The 21,572-nt window shown below is 40.5% G+C and overlaps 1 protein-coding gene across 1 annotated transcript in view; it reads left to right on the top strand.

Annotated features, from left to right (window-relative positions):
* Positions 1-7,441: 7,441 nt before the first annotated feature.
* The window catches only part of LOC139925149 (MBT domain-containing protein 1-like), a 31,199-nt gene continuing 17,068 nt past the window's right edge, over positions 7,442-21,572 (top strand). The window contains exons 1-15 of the mRNA XM_078284534.1: positions 7,442-7,462; positions 9,310-9,437; positions 9,511-9,596; positions 10,301-10,434; positions 10,527-10,638; positions 11,789-11,871; positions 12,468-12,585; positions 12,809-12,943; positions 14,133-14,221; positions 15,022-15,120; positions 15,891-16,026; positions 17,167-17,222; positions 20,224-20,328; positions 20,491-20,638; positions 21,343-21,425. Coding sequence (XP_078140660.1) covers positions 7,442-7,462; positions 9,310-9,437; positions 9,511-9,596; positions 10,301-10,434; positions 10,527-10,638; positions 11,789-11,871; positions 12,468-12,585; positions 12,809-12,943; positions 14,133-14,221; positions 15,022-15,120; positions 15,891-16,026; positions 17,167-17,222; positions 20,224-20,328; positions 20,491-20,638; positions 21,343-21,425 — 1,533 coding nt within the window. The remainder of the gene's footprint in view (positions 7,463-9,309; positions 9,438-9,510; positions 9,597-10,300; positions 10,435-10,526; positions 10,639-11,788; positions 11,872-12,467; positions 12,586-12,808; positions 12,944-14,132; positions 14,222-15,021; positions 15,121-15,890; positions 16,027-17,166; positions 17,223-20,223; positions 20,329-20,490; positions 20,639-21,342; positions 21,426-21,572) is intronic.

Genomic DNA, 21,572 nt, shown 5'->3' with positions numbered 1-21,572 from the left:
ATAAAATTTCAGCAGGCACAAAACATCTTGTTCTTTTTTTACACCGAGGTTAAGCTTCACCGAGAGGCGCCGGTTTTACTTTCTTTTCCGAGCGCCCACTACGTTTCATTGTGTGTCCATTTTGGCTCCTGCGCTAAGATCCAAATGAGACAAACAGCCACAGTTGGTGCGGCGCGGCGCGGTGCGGTGCGGTGCGGTGCGGTGCGGCTCGGCTCGGCCTGCCCAGCCTGCTGATCAGGGGCAAATGACACTCCGAGGTCATCTTATCAGCTTGGCCCTCACAACAAAACACATATGGGGATCCTGTAATACATTTTGGAAGGTTATACCAGACAAATGTCCCACCAAAGCATGGATATACATGGGTTTGTCAAGGAATGGGCTCTTGCTCTGCCTCAGTGTCAGTGGGTCCAAATTTGATTCAACAGTTTTTTTATTGTAACAATAGAGAGCAAAATGAAGCAAAACTCGTCAGAAGTCTATTTGGAAGCCATATCTTAAATAAAATTTTACACCAGGGTCCAATGTTCCCTCTAAACTGCTAATCGGAATTTATGACATTAATAATATCTTATCAGCTGTCAGTCATTACTTCACTTTGTCACAGAAATCTGGTCTGTATAAGTGGGTTTTGCAGTTTTGATGAAAAATTATATCAGATTCATGGACTTTGGTTTTGTGGATTGACGCAAAGTATCTTGCAGCTGCTATAAGTCAAACAATTAGGCATGTAATACAGAAATAAGATAAGATCAAACTTTATTGATCTTTATTGAACTTTTCTGATTAAAATGAGGTCATTGCAGCAGCACAGGTACTAGCATTCAGCAGGGAAAAAGACAAATAGAATATTAGCAATAAAAAAAACAATATAATAAGCAATAAAAAAAATCGAATTCAACAAAAAAGCTATAAATATATAGATATAGAGTTGTGTTGTTCCATAAACATATTTAATATGCTCTGCAAATATAAGCATGTATAAAGAAACTAATAAATAATGAAAGTCTAGTCTAGTCTTGTTTATTTATATATCCCTTTATCACAAGCATGTCTCAAAGGGCTTTACATAGCATCATATACAGTACAGATACTACATCATATATACACAAACTACATATACACATCATATACTATATCATATAGGTTACATACTTCATATCAGTATGTATACAGTATGAAACAGTGGAACCATTATTCAAAATCTTATAGTGACATCAGAGGAGTTTTAAAAAAAGTACCATAAAATACCATTAGGTCACTATAAACTTCCCTATTGACACACACTATAATTCCCTATATGAATATTAAAGGGGTTTTTCATTAGAAGCTAAAGAGCGACCATTGTTTCCTTAAGCTGTAATAAAAACGCCAATATCATCATGTTGGTCCATCACATGAAATCAATGGAGATATTGATCTTGTTGTGTGCACACATGAAACATGGCAGCGCTGTGTAGGTGAGTCACTTCAACAGCCTGCGGGTCCAATACACATGCAACTACATGGTGTGTGTGTGTGTGTGTGTGTTTAATCTCTGGTGGTGATTCTTTTATTTTTCTGCTGCCAGTGTGTGTCGGCCTGATAAACTTCCCTTTAACCCCCTGACTCTGTAAATTCATGTTCCTTTATTCTACTGTGAGTTTTATTTTGACTGTCTGGTCTCTATTTCATTATTCAGTTACACGTCAATTCAGAAACAGGCTGATTTGTTAAAGGAGGGATTTGGATATGATGTGAGTGAGAGAATAAGTGAGAGAGGAGAGGAGAGGAGGAGAGAGGCCTTTTTTTCACTGCAGAAATATATGAAGGCATTTCAACTTAAAGTAATAATCCACAACTTTTTCCTCGAAATAACTGTCTGTCCTCGTCTCTCTCTCCTCTAACTCAACAGTGATCCAACCTATATCCAGTTCATAGATCTTTCCCACTGTCTGTTCTAACCAGCCGGTGTCTGGTCGCTCTTTCCTCTGCCGCACAGGAAGTGATGCGTTTTTTACGTTTCCAGTTTGTTTTGAAGCGCCACCTACAGAAACTCAAACTGCATCGAGGACAAAGACACAGATGAGTCTCTCAGACGAAGGCCAGCTGCTGAAAAGGAAAACCACCGTCTGGAGCGAAAAAGTAGAGTGAACATCAGCTTTGCTTTTTAAAGATGAAAAGCTCTCCGAGATGAGGAACGGTGCAGATGTGGCTCTTTTTCTGTTGGGCTGGTAGGTTTTTGCTGTCGTATATTAGCCGGAGCCTTTATTATTATTCATGTTGGGCCATGCAAAGCACCAAAACAATGACCGAGTAAAAGATGACGCCAAAATCAAGAAATCACTTTAAACGGTAACTAAACCCCAAATTCATACCTGTGTAAAGCCTGACATCTAATGGTAAAAAGAATGCTGCTGAAATCGCCATCTGCTATTGGCTGATCTTTGGTGCCAGGTGATGTCACAACAGGTGATGTCACAGCAGGTGGTGACGTTTCAGCAGCATGCTTTGTACCATTAGATGTCAGGACTTTACACAGATTTGGGTTTGGGGTTTTTTTAAGATAGAAGTTTTCTTGCTGTTTTCAAAATGCAAATTGACTTAAATAACACGGAATAGTTTGTTCAAAGATCATTAGTTGTTCTAATGTAATAAAGCAACTTAAGACAATAAGCTCAGTCGCCAAATGTCCATGTCCAATCCATTTTTATCACTTGAATCCACAACAAGTGGGTTATTTTTTCAGTAGGTAGGATTATCAGTAGGGACGGGCGGATCAATCCCTAAAGTATCAATACTTCCGATCCCAACATCCTCTTCTGAGTAAAGATAACACCAAAAGTATCGATTCCATAACAGGGTGACTGAACTCATATAAACTAGGGATGAGATGATATATCAAAATTCAATATATCGAAATTCAAAAATGTGACAATACGCATGGTGGGTCAGAAAAATGAATGGTGACAGTGTGTTATATTAGTAATCACAAATGATCACAAGTAATCACAAGCTCCTCATATTATTTTGGCTTTCTAATGACATTTTTAAATTGCACTCTAGCAGCCGATGGCATCACTAGAAAGATTTGTGACTCAGAAATAAACAGAATTCTGCACAGTCAGACTTTGTTGTCATTGAACTTTTATTTGTTACATTGTATCGTGGTTGGTTGTAACGTTCTGATTGGTTGACACTATGCATAGTTAATGAGGTTCCAACACTGGACAGAAATCTTTTTCTGCAGTGGTTTCAGCTCTCACTCTCTCAGTCCTACTGCTGACCAACGGGAGGTTCTGTGCCTTGCTCCGGGACGCCTCGGCAGCAGAGAGGGGCAGGGACAGAAACTCTGCTTCCCTTTAAACCTTTAACTGCACCGGGTTCAGCTGATGCTCTCTTGATGTCTTTCATTTGTTCCCTTTAGAGGTTCAGATCCCACTAACACTGTAACTTACTGAACACCTTACAGAACCTGTGAGGTGTTCAGGATGAAAACGCATCAAATGGTCTCAGTGGTGGAAAGAGAACTAGAATGTCCTGCTCAGGTAGAAGTACTGTTACTTTGCTGATATTTTACTACATTAGAGGTAAAAGTTCTGGTGTAAAAATCTACTGCAGTAAAAGTAGAAAGTGTCTCATGTAAAATGTCCTCAGAGTAAAAGTTCCTGAGTCTCTTTTTAGAAAAGAGAACGTTGTCAGCTGTGATCTTTTCCATGTGATTCTAAAAGGAGAGAGGTCAGAGTTCAAACTAGATTCTTTTAACTGGAAACATTAGAAATGAGAAAATAAAGTGCAGAAACAAAGTAAAGTCAGATTCCTCTTCTCACTGTGAATGGATCCACAGTTTGATCCAGTTTCTGTTGCTGATGGAGAGACAAAAAAATCTGTTCTGTGATGGATGGGATTTAAAATGGAATGAAGGACAAAACTGCAGGAAAAACGTAGTTAAGTGAAAGTAAAATTACTGACTTTAAAAAATACTTAAAAAAGTATAACTACACAAAACAAATACTCAAAAGTTACAGTAACATGAGTCAAGTCCCAAGTCTAAATGTAGATTACCAAGTCAAGTCCAAGTCAAGTCCATGTCATTAATGTCAAGTCCCAAGTCTAAATGTAGAACAGCAAGTCAAGTCAGAACAAATCAAGAGTCCAGTATCAATTTAATATCTTAAAGAAAACTAAATATCTAGGACTTTTCAATGCAATATGGTTTTAATAGGATAAAAACTTGGTAAGAGCATCATGAGTTTGATTTCTATAATCAGTTTCAACTTCAATAAATTCAATCATTCCATACAAATTCAGAAAACAGAATTTAAATTCAGTCGTCCGCTGGAACAAATCTCATCACTTTCAATCTGAGTCATTTACACAAACACAAGATCTCAAGTCAAGACTTTAGAAACCTTTTCAAGTCATCAAAGTACAAGTCAGAGTCAAGTCCCAAGTCACCAGAACCCAAGTCAGAGTCAAGCCTCAAGTCTTGAGTCCCCACCTCTGGTAATTAGTTACTTCCACCTTCGGTTTTCCAGCAGTTTCTTCACTCTGCTGAGCTGAAGGAGCTGCTGCTGTGAATTTAACACAATTAACAGTCGGAGCAGTTGGGTCATCACAGGGTTTTTAGTTTCTGCCTGTTTTAGTCTCAGCAGACTCAGCAGAGTGAAGTCCAGAGGAGGCTGACTGACACACAGAAGAGAAGAGTGAACCTGCTGAGACCGAGAGAAACTAATGAAAAATATGTACGATATAATAATAAAAAAAAGGAGCAGTTTGTCTAGTCTTGTTTATTTAAGCCCTTTATTTTAGTTTATGTAAGCCCTTTGTCACAGTCAAGTCCCGAAGGGATTTACATACCAACATCATACATATACATCATATACATGTCATATACCATACTACATAAACATATATATACATACTACATATACTGTATATATACTGTATATACATCATATACTTGGTCATATACACTACCAGTCAAAAGTTTGGACACATCACATTTTTCTTATTTTTTTACTATTTTCCACATTTTAGAATAATAGTAAAGACATCAAAACTATGAAATAACACAAATGGAATTATGCAGCGACCAAAAAAGTGTTAAACAAATCAAAACTATCTTATATTTTAGATTCTTTAAAGCAGCCGCCCTTTGCCTTGATGGAAAGGTAAAGGCTTTGGAAAGAAATTCATACATAGGATCAACTTCACTATTTATATTTGTCTAAGAAACTAATTTCAAGCATTTAAGCAGAAGCCTTTAGATCAAAATGGCTTTAAGAGAATGAGAAACAGAACATTCAGTCAGATGGTTCAGACTGTTGACTGGTAGTTCATACTTCATATGCATCATATATCAAAATACACACAAACACACTCACACCTAAAAGTGATAAAAAATGTCAATATATATGTGATGTGTAACAGTGAGAAGAAGATGAGAATATGAAGAAAACAGTATGCAAATTGACAGCAAATGTATGCAGAATATGCAAATGTGTGTGTGGCATTCACATGAACAGCCACAGAGTGTAGGTGTGTGTTGTAAAAGACTGTTAACACACTCAGTTCCACATGCAGAGAACACACTGTGTGCAGACTGAGCAGAGTGTGAAATGTTCATCTCCAGCTGAATGTTGCAGCTGAATGTAATTTATATTTTCAGCCTCATCATGTGTGAGGAACAGGAGCGAGCTGTTGCTGCTGGGAGGAAACACACAGTGGAATGAGACTTCTGTGTGTTTCAGAGGTCAAAGGTCGTGATGAGGGTTTACATTTCATGTCAACAAAAAATATATTCTGTTAAATGATACATGATCCATTTCTGTGCCAAAACTAAATAAAGTACAAAGGAGAAAGAGAGAAGAGAAAAGTCTGGTAATAATAGATAATAATAATTAGCTATTATTACCAGATGTTTAATAATAATAAAAGTAAAATATAAACAAGTAAACATAAGATTATGATCAAATGATTAAAGTAAATTCTCTGTAATGCTTTATAACAAGGTGCTATGTACTGTATATGTACATATAGTATGTAAGTATAAAATGTGAGAAATTCTCTGTTGTGATACTATAACTTTACAAACTTATACCACACATGTATGTAACATTATTTTGTTTTATACTTTAAAAAAAATAATTTTACATAGTTTGGTTTTAGTCTAGTTTTTTACTTGCTATATATTTGTACACTGTTTTTATTTATGCTCACACTATTTCATGTAAAGTGTCTGAATCTTGAAAAGCACTATACAAATAAAATGTATTATTATTATAACTAGTATAAGTGCAGTTTAAATGAATATTTCTGCTTGCTCTGCATTGAGACAAACTGCAGGAGCTTCATTTTCCCCCGATGAAAAAAACTCAAAACTTTTTATTTCGCGGCAGCAAGGCCATGAAGCCTGGAACAGCTTTTTCAGAACTGCAATATTTTTCATTCTTGTGTCCTTGTCTTTGTATTTGGAATTTTGTTTCTGTCTCTTTCAATTTCAGCCTCATGGTCACTGACTCTGACTTTTGTTCAAACTGTTTTTTCTTTCAGATTTCTATTTTTTATTTTGAGATATTATCTGTTTCTCTCCATCCCAACCATGGATGTATTAAACTAGATCCCAATATTTCTTTGAAACAAAACTCTTGAATTGTCCTTCTGAACACACAGCATGTTGCCTCTCTCTCTCTCTCTCTCTCTCTCTCTCTCTTCTCTCTCTCTCTCTCTCTCTCTCTCTCTCTCTCTCTCTCTCTCTCTCTCTCTCTCTCTCTCTCTCTCTCTCTCTCTCTCTCTCTCTCTCTCTCCCTCTTTGTGTGGCCAAAGCATAAATGTAACCAAAATATAAACAAACAATAACCAAGCATCAGAAGGTTAAGAAAACAAATGAAAATATAGGGAGACTGTACAACATAATTCCTTTTCTTTAATTCACATGTGTTGTCTCTCTCTCAAGCAAAAATATTTACAATAAAATCAAAGGGAAAATATCAAAGTATAATACAACGTTGTGCAACTTCCAGGTTTGTGCAAGTACAAAGGTGAAGCGGCATGAACCTATAAATGAGAGGTGCCGAGCAGTGTGTGAACTGGGTGATAAGTGTTAGTATAATACATTACTATCTTTGACAGTGAAGATAATCAGCCAATTTGTATTCTGTGCTTCAGGCTGGATGATAATTAATTCCTCGTCTGTGTGCCGCAGGACAGCAGAGGGCGCCGGCGGGCTCGTCATCCGCTCTAAACTCCATGCGCGAAGAAGAAGCGGCGAACCAATGGGGAATCAGCGGGTGTGCTTGTCGCGCGTGCGCACTGGAAATATGATAATTTTGTTGATATGCCTGCTGCTGGATTTTTATTATTATTTCTGGCCGTTTTATCGTTTCAGTAAGAGTGTCGTCTGTTGTCCGGCTCGCTGCCAGTTCACCAGCGCGCGGAGGGATTTCTGCATGCCGGGCTGATGGAAAACGCCAGAGATTTGGTGAGTTTTGCGGCTTGTCTGTGCTGCAGAAGCCCTTATTTTCCTCCTTTGTTGTGGTTGTCAGTGCTGCAGTGAAGGCGGCTCATTTGTAAGGTTTGCATGGCTCACTGGGCGAGTAAATGAGCTGGTAGCTTGCCAGCAATACAGCGACATATGCATTGCTCAAGCCCCGATACGTGCCATTCTCTCTTGTAATGAGAGAAAGTTGTGCCAAACTCCATTGAAAAATCTGCTAATGTAAGGCTGCCTTGCTTAGCGGCAAGGGTACGTACCCGGTAGAACAGAACTTAAACCCTTTTACGAATCGTTAGGAGACAGTCTTCAATTCGGCATACACATAATATACCAAGTATCACTTATTCCAGTACAGTTTCTACTTTTATGATCGGTTCGCCTGTTATTCCCACTATCTTCTGCCACCGTAATACACCGTGGAGAGCGGTAACGAGCAACATCAACCAATTCTAAAAGTTTAGATTTTATAGGAAGACAGTGCTACTTGGTGGATTACATGTATGCCGAATTAAAGAGTGTCTTCCTATGGTTCATAAACCGTTAAGTTACAGTTTATGCGGTATGTACCGTTGCCGATTAGCAAGGCTACTTTCAATTGCCAGAATTTTTAATGGATTTTGGCGTCAGTCTCTCTTCCATACAACACGTACCGGGGGGCTAGCGTTGTCTCAAGCCTTAGTTCTAGCTACTGACAGACGGGCAGATAGGTCTCTCTCTCTCTCTCTCTCTCTCTCTCTCTCTCTCTCTCTCTCTCTCTCTCTCTCTCTCTCTCTCTCTCTCTCTCTCTCTCATTACATTGCCTGCCACTCTCTCTCTCTCCTCCGCACTGCAGTGGTGCTGGCAGGTTGCGAGCACCAAACTCAGTGATGTAAAACCAGTGCATGCAACAGCTGTCATGTTGGATGGGTTGACGTGCGTGTGTGTGTGTGCGTGCGTGCGTGAGAGAAAAAGAGAGAGAGAGAGAGAGAGAGGGAAGCAGGCGCGTGCGTGTTTCTGCTGATAAAAATCAAATTATGAATAGACCAAAGTTGGTTTGTTGACTGAATGAAAATGTCAGAAAGGTTTCGGATTACAGGTTTACATATATACTGTCTGATGGTCCTGTGTTAGGGCTTAGGCTGCATTAAAAGTCACCTTGACTGTGTGTGTGTGTGTGTGTGTGTGTGTGTGTGTGTGTGTGTGTGTGGGAGAGAGAGAGAGAGAGAGAGATAGGGAGAATTTTTGTGCTTGCATGCTTGTGTGTGTGTGTGTGTGTCATGCATTTTCATGTGCTGTGCTTACCTCCATGCATGTTTATATATGTGTGGGATGTGTGTGTGTGTGTGTGTGTGTGTGTGTGTGTGTGTGTGTGCTTTCATAAATGTCCATATGACTGTATACACAAACTTACATCCTTACATCTTTCTCTCCTTCCCAAGAATAACTAAAACTGTGAAAGAAAAACCTTATATATATATTTATTACTTATTATATTTATTAGAAAAACAAACGACCATTCATGACAATACAGTAAAAACACTTGTTGATGGAACTTTAAAATATGTTAGACTGCTTAGCTCTAGAGCTCTTGTGTGTGTGTGTGTGTGTGTGTGTGTGTGTGTGTGTTAAATGTATAGTCAGGATGCTGTGACCTATGACCTTTGACCTCCTTGCGATTAGTTACTTAGTTATTGATCTATGAATTTGAAGTTTATTCTACTGTTGCTGCTAAACGCATGAATCAAATCTGTTTACGTGTGTGTGTGTGTGTGTTTGTGTGTGGTGTGGGGGCGGGGGGTTCGACATGAACTTTCCCTGACCTCTGACCTCTGTCTGACTGCCCCCCCCCCCAGGCGGAGCGTCCCTCCAGGAAGCGTCGGGACTCGTTCGGGATGTTCGACGGCCTGGAAGAGGAGCGGAGCAGCTGCAGCGAGGAGTCCAGCGGGGCGAGCGGCTCCAGCGCCGAGGAGAGCGAGGAGGAGGAGCTGGGGGGGGGAGGAGGGGGAGGAGGGGGGAGGAGGGGGGAGGGGGGGGCGGGCGTGCCTCAGCTCACCCCCCCCCTCCTCCTCCTCCTCCTCCCTGACGCTCATCAAGACCAACGGACAGGTGTACACGTACCCGGACGGCAAGGCAGGCATGGGTCAGTGTGTGTGTGTGTGTGTCATTTAAATCTCTGTGTAGCTCTGGTAGTATCTTGGGTCGTGTCTCTTCCTCCATGATAAAACCCCAAAATCAGTGATTCTGTGATCTGTTGCTCTGGAGAATTGTGTTTTTTTCTCTCTCCATTCACTGCCATTGTCTGGAGGAACAGTCTGAAAATCACTTCCAGCACATAAAGGAACGCCGACAAAGCAGATTCTGACAATATATAAAAAACTAGTCCTGCTGCTGAATTGTTTTGAAGTGAATCTCTTTCTTTATGTTTATTAAACCTTCCAGTTTCTTTAATAACATAAAGAAAGCGATTGCTGGCTGCTGAAACTGGACTCCTACACATGATATTCTGGTGTTGAGCCTAATTTATAGCTTACAAATTAAACTTCACATTGTAAACAAAACTTTCATTGTATTCAAACATCTCAGTTTTTTTATTAAAAATGTTTTTTGTTTAGCTGAAAAATGTAAATATTGAAAAATCTGTGTATACTGTATTGCAAGTTATATTTTAATCGCAATATTCAGCAAAATAACCGCAATATGATTATTTGTCGGTCGTGCTCTCTCTCTCCCTCTCTCTCTCTCCCTCTCCCCCCTCTCTCTCTCTCTCTCTCTCCCTCTCCCTCTCTCTCCCTCTCCCTCTCTCTCTCTCTCCTTCTCTCTCTCTCCCTCCCTCCCTCTCTCCAGCGACCTGTGAGATGTGTGGTATGGTTGGTGTCAGAGATGCTTTCTACAGTAAAACGAAGCGGTTCTGCAGCGTCTCCTGCTCCAGAAGTTACTCCTCCAACTCCAAGAAGGCCAGCATCCTCGCCAGACTGCAGGTGACCACACACACACACACACACACACACACACAAAGGTCTTAAGTTAAGTAATAACTTGAATACCATCATATCCTCTGTGTGTCTTAAAGGGGAAGCCTCCCACTAAGAAGGCCAAGGTCCTGCAGAAACAGCCTCTGATGGCCAAGCTGGCGGCCTACGCCCAGTACCAAGCCAACCAGCAGAGCAGCGTCAAGAAGACCGGTAGGAAGCCCTGCAGCGATTAGCCTGCACCGAGTCACACTGAGGAAGCTCACCTGCAGCGTTTAGCCTGCACCGAGTCACACTCAGGAAGCTCACCTGCGGCGTTTAGCCTGCACCGAGTCACACTGAGGAAGCTCACCTGCAGCGATTAGCCTGCACCGAGTCACACTGAGGAAGCTCACCTGCAGCGATTAGCCTGCACCGAGTCACACTGAGGAAGCTCACCTGCGGCGTTTAGCCTGCACCGAGTCACACTGAGGAAGCTCACCTGCAGCGATTAGCCTGCACCGAGTCACACTCAGGAAGCTCACCTGCAGCGTTTAGCCTGCACCGAGTCACACTGAGGAAGCTCACCTGCAGCGATTAGCCTGCACCGAGTCACACTGAGGAAGCTCACCTGCAGCGATTAGCCTGCACCGAGTCACACTCAGGAAGCTCACCTGCAGCGATTAGCCTGCACCGAAGCATGACTAACACTGTATTACTGTGTATTTACTATACTTTCCATAGGTTAATACACTGGAATAACGCCATTGTAAAGTAATTTGCTGTCAAGTTTTAATAACTTGAGACTTGGGACTTGACTTGACTTGGGTTCTGGTGACTTGGGACTTGACTCTGACTTGTACTTTGATGACTTGAAAAGGTTTCTAAAGTCTTGACTTGAGATCTTGTGTTTGTGTAAATGACTTAGATTGAAAGTGATGAGATTTGTTCCAGCGGACGACTGAATTTAAATTCTGTTTTCTGAATTTGTATGGAATGATTGAATTTATTGAAGTTGAAACTGATTATAGAAATCAAACTCATGACGCTCTTACCAAGTTTTTATCCTATTAAAACCATATTGCATTGAAAAGTCCTAGATATTTAGTTTTCTTTAAGATATTAAATTGATACTGGACTCCTGATTTGATTTGTTCTGACTTGACTTGCTGTTCTACATTTAGACTTGAGACTTGACATTAATGACATGGACTTGACTTGGACTTCAGTTGGTGATCTACATCTAGACTTGGGACTTGTGCCTCAAGACTTGAGACTGACTTGGGACTCAAACAAAGTTATCTGGCCAGACCTCTGGAGCTGATGGTAACATGCTGTTGTTTGTTTGTGTGTTTGTTTGTTTGATGTTGTTGTTTGTTTCCAGTAGTTTCCGTGGAAGCGTTCGACTGGGGCCGTTACCTAGGAGACGGAGACGTGGCGGGAGCACCGGTCAACTGCTTCAAACATGTAGGTCCAACACACACACCACACACACACACACACACACACACACCATTTTTCATACTTATGTTGTTTCAAATGTTTTCATTTTTAACCACTTTTGTTCTGAATGTGATTCCCAATTTGTATATATTTTGTAATATTTTTAATTTTACTTAAATTTGTATGTTATATTTTAGTTTTGAGATGTTTTACTATTTGTAAAGTCTGCTTTTACATAAGTGCTGTATGTAAATGCAGAATATTAATATTGTTATTATTATTATTGATTATATTATTGTTGTTATTATTATTATTGGCCCTCATTTGTCAAATGCAGATTTTATTTTCAATCATATTTTACGCATATCTTCTAGAACAGTTAATTGTCATATTTTTTGTGAAGTTGGCTCTTTTCTAAGCATAATCTTTTCTTTTTTTTTAAATATGAGTATGGAGATTTATTATGTGGTCTGTGATTTACATACATCTGTACTTTGCAACTTTGCAAAATGACAATTCAGAATGGATATAAATATAATTTATGAATAAATAAAGACCCTGTGAGTGAAGCCTGTTGACGTTGTTGTTGACGTTGTTGTTGTCTTGTTGTTTCTCTGCAGGTTCCCATGGGGAAGTCCTGGGGCGACATCAGTGAGGGGGTTCGGGTCGAAGTCCCCAACACCGACAGTGGACTGCCCATGAAAGTCTACTGGATAGCCGGCATCATTAAACTGGCTGGTACACACACACACACACACACACACACACACACACTAGCTTGGGCATCAGTGTGTGTGTCTGTATATTAACTGTCTGTCTTTCTTTGTTAACATGTTACTAACCTCTCTTTTCCTGACATTCACTGGTGTGTGTGTGTGTGTGTGTGTGCGTGTGTGTGTGTGTGTGTGTGTGTGTGTGTGTGTGTGTGTGTGTGTGTGTGTGTGTGTGTGTGTGTGTGCAGGGTTCAAGGCCTTGCTGCGGTACGAGGGTTTCGACAGCGACTCTGCCAGAGACTTCTGGTGTAACCTGTGTGTGCCGGACATCCATCCTGTGGGCTGGTGCGCCGCTGGAGGCAAACCGCTCGTCCCGCCCAAATGTAAGAGAGAGTGTCTTAAAGTTTAACTGTTTCTTGGCTTTTACAGTTTCACATTTCAGAATGAGAATCACCTTGTGTAAAAAAACAACTATAGAGGCGGGGTGAACGCTTGCAAAGTCAGTGGAAGGAGGTGAAGGGAGTGAGATGGACGCAGCTTCTCTCCTGGCGGTGTGAACTGAGGCGAGGAGAGCTAATCATTAGGGCTGAAAGATATTGACAAAAAAATCTAATTGTGATTATTTGACAGCATATTGCAATTTTAATTTAAACTGCGATTCATATCATCACAACTTTTTCTTGTCCTAATGTTTTTTTAGAACTTTAAAATTGTTAAAAGAAAAGTGATTTTGTAAATAACAGTAGACGTCAGTGTGCAGGATTTAGTGAGTTTGAGTCTGATGTAGGGCTTAATGATTTTGAAAAAATATCTAATTGCGATTATTTTGACTGATATTGCAATTGCGATATAATTTGCATTATTAGAGGGAATGATCATTTTTACATCATTATTCTCATTTTCATTGAAAAACGTGTTAAAATGATTATGGTGTGATTTTTGCAGGATCTGTACCAAACAAAGATGTTTTCTTAAGTCTGTAGAATATGATGTGTAGGCGGGACATCCCTGCAGCATGACAATGTTTAATTTAAAATGGTATTTTGACACACATTTCGCCTTTAACAAATATTGCGCCTCCTGCGATTTGAAAATTGCAGTAGGCCATATTGCGATTTCGATAAAATTTCGATTAATTGTTCAGCCCTAGTCTGATGGAAGGTTTTGATTCCTGGACCAAAGATCACCTGCAGCTCTGAAACTTCTGAAACAAATCCAGTCTGGACCAAACTCTCTCTGAAGAAATTCATTGCAGCCTATGAGATTTGGAAATTGCAGAATTTATATTGCAATTTCGATTATTATTTTTTTAATGAATTGTTCAGCTGTACTAATCAGCCAATCAGCTTCACACAGGACTCGATCCAGGTGCTTTCTAGCTTTGTCATCTTCATCTCCTACATTGAAAAAAACTGAAGACAGCACTGTAACTGTTCAGTCACTGTCACACCTGCACTGTCACACCTGCACTGTCACACCTGCACTGTCACACCTGCAGAACAAACAGACCCAACTACAAAAATAAAAAATAAGACAAGCCTCCTCTCAGTAGTTTTCGTCTGTGTGTCCCAGCCATCCTCCACCGCTGCACCAACTGGAAAAGCTTCCTGGTCAAAAGACTCACAGGATCCAAAACACTGCCGCCGGACTTCTTCACCAAGGTTACACACACACACACACACACACACACACACACACACACTCATCTTTCTTCTCCTTCTCGTCCTTCTCACACTCACAACAGTGTTCACAAATGTATTTTTCCTCCCTAAATATTCTCATTTAATGTGTTTAATCATGCTTCTCCTCTCATCCTCTCCTCTCCTCTCCTCCTCTCTCCTCTCCTCCTCTCTCCTCTCCTCTCCTCTCCCTCTCCTCTCCTCTCCTCCTCTCTCCTCTCCTCTCCTCCTCTCTCCTCTCCTCTCCTCCTCCTCTCCTCTCCTCTCTCCTCTCCTCCTCTCTCTCCTCCTCTCTCCTCTCCTCTCCTCTCTCCTCTCCTCCTCTCTCCTCTCCTCTCTCCTCTCCTCCTCTCCTCTCTCCTCTCCTCTCCTCTCCTCTCTCCTCCTCTCTCCTCTCCTCCTCCTCCTCTCCTCTCCTCCTCTCTCCTCTCCTCTCCTCTCCTCTCCTCTCTCCTCTCCTCCTCTCTCCTCTCCTCCTCTCCTCTCTCCTCTCTCCTCTCCTCTCCTCTCTCCTCCTCTCCTCCTCTCTCCTCCTCTCCTCCTCCTCTCCTCTCCTCTCTCCTCTCCTCTCTCCTCCTCTCTCCTCTCCTCTCCTCTCTCCTCTCCTCACTCCTCTCCTCCTCTCTCCTCTCCTCCTCTCCTCTCCTCTCCTCTCCTTCTCCTCTCTCCTCTCTCCTCCTCTCCTCTCCTCTCTCCTCTCCTCACTCCTCTCCTCTCCTTCTCCTCTCTCCTCCTCTCCTCCTCTCCTCCTCCTCTCCTCCTCTCTCCTCCTCCTCCTCCAGGTCCAGGAGAGTACGCAGTTTCCCTTTAAGAAGCTGATGAGAGTGGAGGTTGTGGATAAGACTCATCTGTGTCGAACACGAGTCGCTCTGGTCGAACAGGTCCGTCTACAAAATAGTCAAAAAAATAAATAAAAATATAGAGCTTAAGGCTGCGATCACACTACAGCTGGTTTTCTTTGGTCCGAACCACAGAAGAAAAGTTCACTTTGTTGAGTTTTTGTATTTGGTTCCTTTAGGTTCAAACTGTCCAATTATAAGTGAACCAAAGCTTGTAAACAAAAGTCACATGACTCACAAGTAGCTTGTTTATTGGACAGAGTTTTGGTGACCTGTCATTCTGCAACAAATCTGATTCCAGTTCAGCATGATGGACTCGTCTGTCTCTTCTTCTGTGGTGTTCAAACCAGTTCAGAACACATGAAGAAACAGCTGAATATGAGCATCAGTCCAGTCATTTTGCTCTGCTAGGCTTTCCAAGCATGAAGAACCGCATCCGTCTCCTTCTACCCATAATCCCTTGCGTTTCGGGGGCGGTTTCCTGTAGTCGGTTGGATTAACGAACCGCACCGCAGTTCTCTTGTTAGAGGACTGAGACTCTCGGTGCCGTTTCTTTGGTGCGACCAGAGTTCAAAGGTCATCGTTCTCACCTGGAGAAACCGACTGAGCTAAAGGAGGAAACGCTGCAGAGTTCAGATAAACCGCTTTAAACATGCTTGGTGTGAACGCGCCCTTATTGTGAAATTTAGAGTTCTTTTCCACAGTTGAAATGCGACCACAGGTAACCAGCCGTTATTTGGAGGTCCGTTTGTATTCAGAATATCTTGTTGGATGGTAAAGTAGTGAAAGTGTGTGTGTGTGTGTTCCTGCAGGTGATCGGCGGGCGTCTTCGGCTGGTGTATGAGGAGTGTGAAGACGGGACGGATGATTTCTGGTGCCACATGTTCAGCCCGCTGATCCACAGCATCGGCTGGTCTCGCTCCATAGGACACCGCTTCAAGAGATCTGGTCAGTGGCAGCGAATGGATAGTCAGCTTGGTTCTTCTTGGTTTGTCTGATCTGCTGTCGGCCAGTGAGGAGCTCCACTCCACCGCACTGTAGCTGTTGAGGGGTGGGAGAGAGTTACTGCTGCCCCCCAGTGTTAGTTAATAGTAGGGATGCACCGATACCGACACCAGAATCGGTATTGGTGCCGATACCAGGCTAAAACGGAATATCGGTATCGGAGATTTTACCCAAGACTAAAATCTGATACTGAAAGCCATGAGTAACATGTAAGAAATAAAAGCAAACTGTCTTGATTTTATGCATTTGTGGCACATAGAAGCCTGTATTTCTCAAACAGTGGGAAAAACAAGGATTTTATCTCAATAATTTTGTCCATTGACCCCAAACTAAGGAAGTAAGCCTGCACTGTTCAGTAAAAGTAATGGATCGGATCGGTACTCAGTATCGGCCGATACTTAAACTTTCATACTCGTAATCGGTATCGGCATTGAAAAAGTGGCATCGGTGCATCCCTAGTTAATAGGTAGGTAAGTTAGGTAGCAAGTTAGATACTGTAGTTTATCAGTTATATTGTTAGTAAATTGAGATGCTAGTCAAGCCAGTCAGTGTAAAACAAAATAAATGCTGCAACAACACAACATGGACCACAGAACCTGAACGGATAGATCGGTCATTCCCGTTCAAATCAGCGTTCACCGTTCCAGCTCGGTCGGAGCGGCGGCCATCTTGCTGTGACCCGTCGGACTAGCTTCTGTATAAAGAGACTCACAGCAAGTCACTGAGCTGAGAGGTTTTACAGCAAGAACCAAAGCAGCTTCTCTGTCTCCTTGCTGCCATGGATTGCTAACATGCTAATGTTGACTAGAAGAGCTAGAGAGAGAAGTACAGTCTGTGATGAAGCTACGTTAGCCTCGTCGCTAACGTTAGCTTCCGGTTGAGTTCTGACAGTTTGCTAACAGACTTTACCGCCTTACAGACTTGTGTTGTCACCATAGCAACTAACTAACTAACTTAGAGACCTACAGCAGCAGGTCAGACAGTCAGACGATGCAGCAGGTGACAGACACCAGACTGTGCCTGCTTCCACCAAACAGTCAGAAAGAGTTACTAAGTCAGCTGTGCTTGTGTGTTTGGCTCCAGATGTGTCCAAGAAGCTGGAGGGGCAGATGGACGCTCCGGGACAGCTGTTCACCAAGGTGAGAACAACAACAACAACAACAACAACAACAACAACAACGCCTCGTCCTTGCCTGTATTCCTCTGTGACTGACCTCACTGTTGAATTAACTGACTTTAGTTTCTGTAGTTTTGTTAATGAACTGACTTTAGTTTCTGTAGTTTTATTGAATTAACTGACTTTAGTTTCTGTAGTTTTATTGAATTAACTGACTTTAGTTTCTGTAGTTTTGTTAATGAACTGACTTTAGTTTCTGTAGTTTTATTGAATTAACTGACTTTAGTTTCTGTAGTTTTATTGAATGAACTGACTTTAGTTTCTGTAGTTTTATTGAATGAACTGACTTTAGTTTCTGTAGTTTTATTGAATGAACTGACTTTAGTTTCTGTAGTTTTGTTAATGAACTGACTTTAGTTTCTCTAGTTTTATTGAATTAACTGACTTTAGTTTCTGTAGTTTTATTGAATTAACTGACTTTAGTTCCTCCAGTTTTGTTAATGAACTGACTTTAGTTCCTGTAGTTTTATTGAATGAACTGACTTTAGTTCCTCCAGTTTTGTTAATGAACTGACTTTAGTTCCTGTAGTTTTATTGAATGAACTGACTTTAGTTTCTGTAGTTTTGTTAATGAACTGACTTTAGTTTCTGTAGTTTTATTGAATGAACTGACTTTAGTTTCTGTAGTTTTGTTAATGAACTGACTTTAGTTTCTGTAGTTTTATTGAATTAACTGACTTTAGTTTCTGTAGTTTTATTGAATTAACTGACTTTAGTTTCTGTAGTTTTGTTAATGAACTGACTTTAGTTTCTGTAGTTTTGTTAATGAACTGACTTTAGTTTCTGTAGTTTTGTTAATGAACTGACTTTAGTTTCTGTAGTTTTATTGAATTAACTGACTTTAGTTTCTGTAGTTTTACTGAATTAACTGACTTTAGTTTCTGTAGTTTTGTTAATGAACTGACTTTAGTTTCTGTAGTTTTGCTAATGAACTGACTTTAGTTTCTGTAGTTTTGTTAATGAACTGACTTTAGTTTCTGTAGTTTTGTTAATGAACTGACTTTAGTTCCTCCAGTTTTGTTAATGAACTGACTTTATTTTCTGTAGTTTTGTTAATGAACTGACTTTAGTTTCTGTAGTTTTATTGAATGAACTGACTTTAGTTTCTGTAGTTTTATTGAATTAACTGACTTTAGTTTCTGTAGTTTTGTTAATGAACTGACTTTAGTTCCTCCAGTTTTGTTAATGAACTGACTTTATTTTCTGTAGTTTTGTTAATGAACTGACTTTAGTTTCTGTAGTTTTATTGAATGAACTGACTTTAGTTTCTGTAGTTTTATTGAATTAACTGACTTTATTTTCTGTAGTTTTGTTAATGAACTGACTTTATTTTCTGTAGTTTTATTGAATGAACTGACTTTAGTTTCTGTAGTTTTATTGAATTAACTGACTTTAGTTTCTGTAGTTTTGTTAATGAACTGACTTTAGTTTCTGTAGTTTTGTTAATGAACTGACTTTAGTTTCTGTAGTTTTGTTAATGAACTGACTTTAGTTTCTGTAGTTTTGTTAATGAACTGACTTTAGTTTCTGTAGTTTTGTTAATGAACTGACTTTAGTTTCTGTAGTTTTATTGAATGAACTGACTTTAGTTTCTGTAGTTTTGTTAATGAACTGACTTTAGTTTCTGTAGTTTTATTGAATTAACTGACTTTAGTTTCTGTAGTTTTGTTAATGAACTGACTTTAGTTTCTGTAGTTTTATTGAATGAACTGACTTTAGTTTCTGTAGTTTTGTTAATGAACTGACTTTAGTTTCTGTAGTTTTATTGAATTAACTGACTTTAGTTTCTGTAGTTTTATTGAATGAACTGACTTTAGTTTCTGTAGTTTTGTTAATGAACTGACTTTAGTTTCTGTAGTTTTATTGAATGAACTGACTTTAGTTTCTGTAGTTTTATTGAATTAACTGACTTTAGTTTCTGTAGTTTTGTTAATGAACTGACTTTAGTTTCTGTAGTTTTGTTAATGAACTGACTTTAGTTTCTGTAGTTTTGTTAATGAACTGACTTTAGTTTCTGTAGTTTTGTTAATGAACTGACTTTAGTTCCTCCAGTTTTATTGAATTAACTGACTTTAGTTTCTGTAGTTTTGTTAATGAACTGACTTTAGTTTCTGTAGTTTTGTTAATGAACTGACTTTAGTTCCTCCAGTTTTATTGAATGAACTGACTTTAGTTTCTGTAGTTTTGTTAATGAACTGACTTTAGTTTCTGTAGTTTTGTTAATGAACTGACTTTAGTTTCTGTAGTTTTGTTAATGAACTGACTTTAGTTCCTCCAGTTTTATTGGATCAGGTGAATGAACTGACTTTAGTTCCTCCAGTTTTGTTGGATCAGGTGAATGAACTGACTTTAGTTTCTGTAGTTTTGTTAATGAACTGACTTTAGTTTCTCCAGTTTTGTTGGATCAGGTGAATGAACTGGACAAACCTTCAAAACACTCACAACATGTTTTAGATTTAGATTCTGTTGTACATCTGAAGTCTGTTATTATGTCTCTTCTGTTCGTCTAACACTCAAAACTGACTTCAGGCTGTTTGCCCAGACTGTCTCATGATTTCACCACGGGATGGCAGTATAAGTACTGAAGTACTGACTGTACCCCCCCCTCCCTCCACACACACACACACACACACACACACACTGAGTCATGTCCCCTCGCCAATATCCTCCTCCTCTACTCTACATACTGTAATATGCTCTCAGTTATCTCATTCACTTTCTCAGCACTTACATCTTCCATAATTATTCGAGGGTCACAGGAATATTATCAGGCTGTTGCTGTGACCTCTGACCCTTGACCTCCTTACTGTTGGTTGCTTGTAATGTTGTTGATCCAGGAACTGGGGCTTATTCTACTGTAAGACTCATCGTAAGTCACTGTAAGCCTGTCAGGTCAAATGTAAAACGTCTTCTTCCAGCATTATCTCTTTTGTTTGATTGTTTTTTTTCCTGTCTCCCGTCAGGTAAAGGAAGTGGATCAGACCGGACTGTGGTTTAAAGACGGGATGAAGCTGGAAGCCATCGACCCTCTGAACCTGTCTGCCATCTGTGTAGCTACTGTCAGGAAGGTAAGTCCTCCATGGAGTCCTGATGTGTGGACAGGATCCAAAACTAATAGTAATAAACCTGCTCACTCACTGTAAGTCGCTCTGGATTAGAACATCAGTTAAATGCTAAATTTCTAAACGTTCTCTGAGTCTGTCCGAACACTTCCCCCCCCCGTCCTGCAGGTGCTCGCGGACGGATACCTGATGATCGGTATCGACGGTTCGGAGGCGGCGGACGGGTCGGACTGGTTCTGCTACCACTCCACCTCTCCCTCCGTCTTCCCCGCCGGCTTCTGTGAGATCAACAGCATCGAGCTCACTCCGCCCAGAGGTACAGAGCACCAGCACTCTGAACAAGTCCTCAATCCTCTGAAGAAGTATTAAAACGTCTTAAATCCAGTTATTAGAGGTGTTGTTTTTTTCACCGTGCAATGACAGGTTTCTTTGTCCGGTTTTACCTGAATACAGAACAGTGTTAGGAGTACGAGATGCAGCATATCTGCTTTACGAAACATAATTGGGCCTCATGTCCCCTTTGCAATTCATTTCCTGTTCTTATTCTGCTCATGTATCGTTTTGTTTCTTTATTTGTTTTTTTTAATTGGCCTTAAATTCAGTTCCAGGTCGCATTAAAAAGGTCTTTAAAGATGTAAACTTGTCTTTCTGGGACCTGCTGATGCCCTGAACACAGCGTGTTGCTACATAACATAAATATGATATATCATTTGTGAGGGCATGTTTGAAAGTGCATCCTATGCAGATACCAGCTCCATAATGATGGTTTTATACCATGGGGTATTATTTTCTGAACAGTGTGACATATTGAGAAAATGAAGAGTTCGTTTCCAAAACACTGTGTATCAATTTTGGTGGAAAAATCCTCACCTGAAGTTCATCTTTCGATATTTTTCTAAAATATAAATGATCCAGACTGTAAAAGTGTTTCATTTTGTCAAACAAGGACACAAGTTACCTAAGTTCCCTTTCTCTCTCTCTGTCTCTCTCTCTCTCTCTCTCTCTCTCTCTCTCTCTCAGGTTACACCAACCTGCCCTTCAGATGGTTTGACTACCTAAAAGAGACCAGCTCTGTGGCCGCTCCTGTGCACCTCTTCAATAAGGCAGGAACACACACACACACACACACAAGCATGTCTGTCATGTGTCTGGATCACTGAAGGATAGAGGACTGAGCTCAGTTGGTGTTTGGCTGAAGGAGACGATCTGCCACCAGAGTCACTCTCACTGTTTAAATTACGTCTTAAAAC

Source organism: Centroberyx gerrardi, chromosome 7 (genome assembly GCF_048128805.1).
Source record: "Centroberyx gerrardi isolate f3 chromosome 7, fCenGer3.hap1.cur.20231027, whole genome shotgun sequence".
NCBI lineage: Eukaryota > Metazoa > Chordata > Actinopteri > Beryciformes > Berycidae > Centroberyx > Centroberyx gerrardi.
This window is presented reverse-complemented; position numbering and strand designations above follow the sequence as displayed.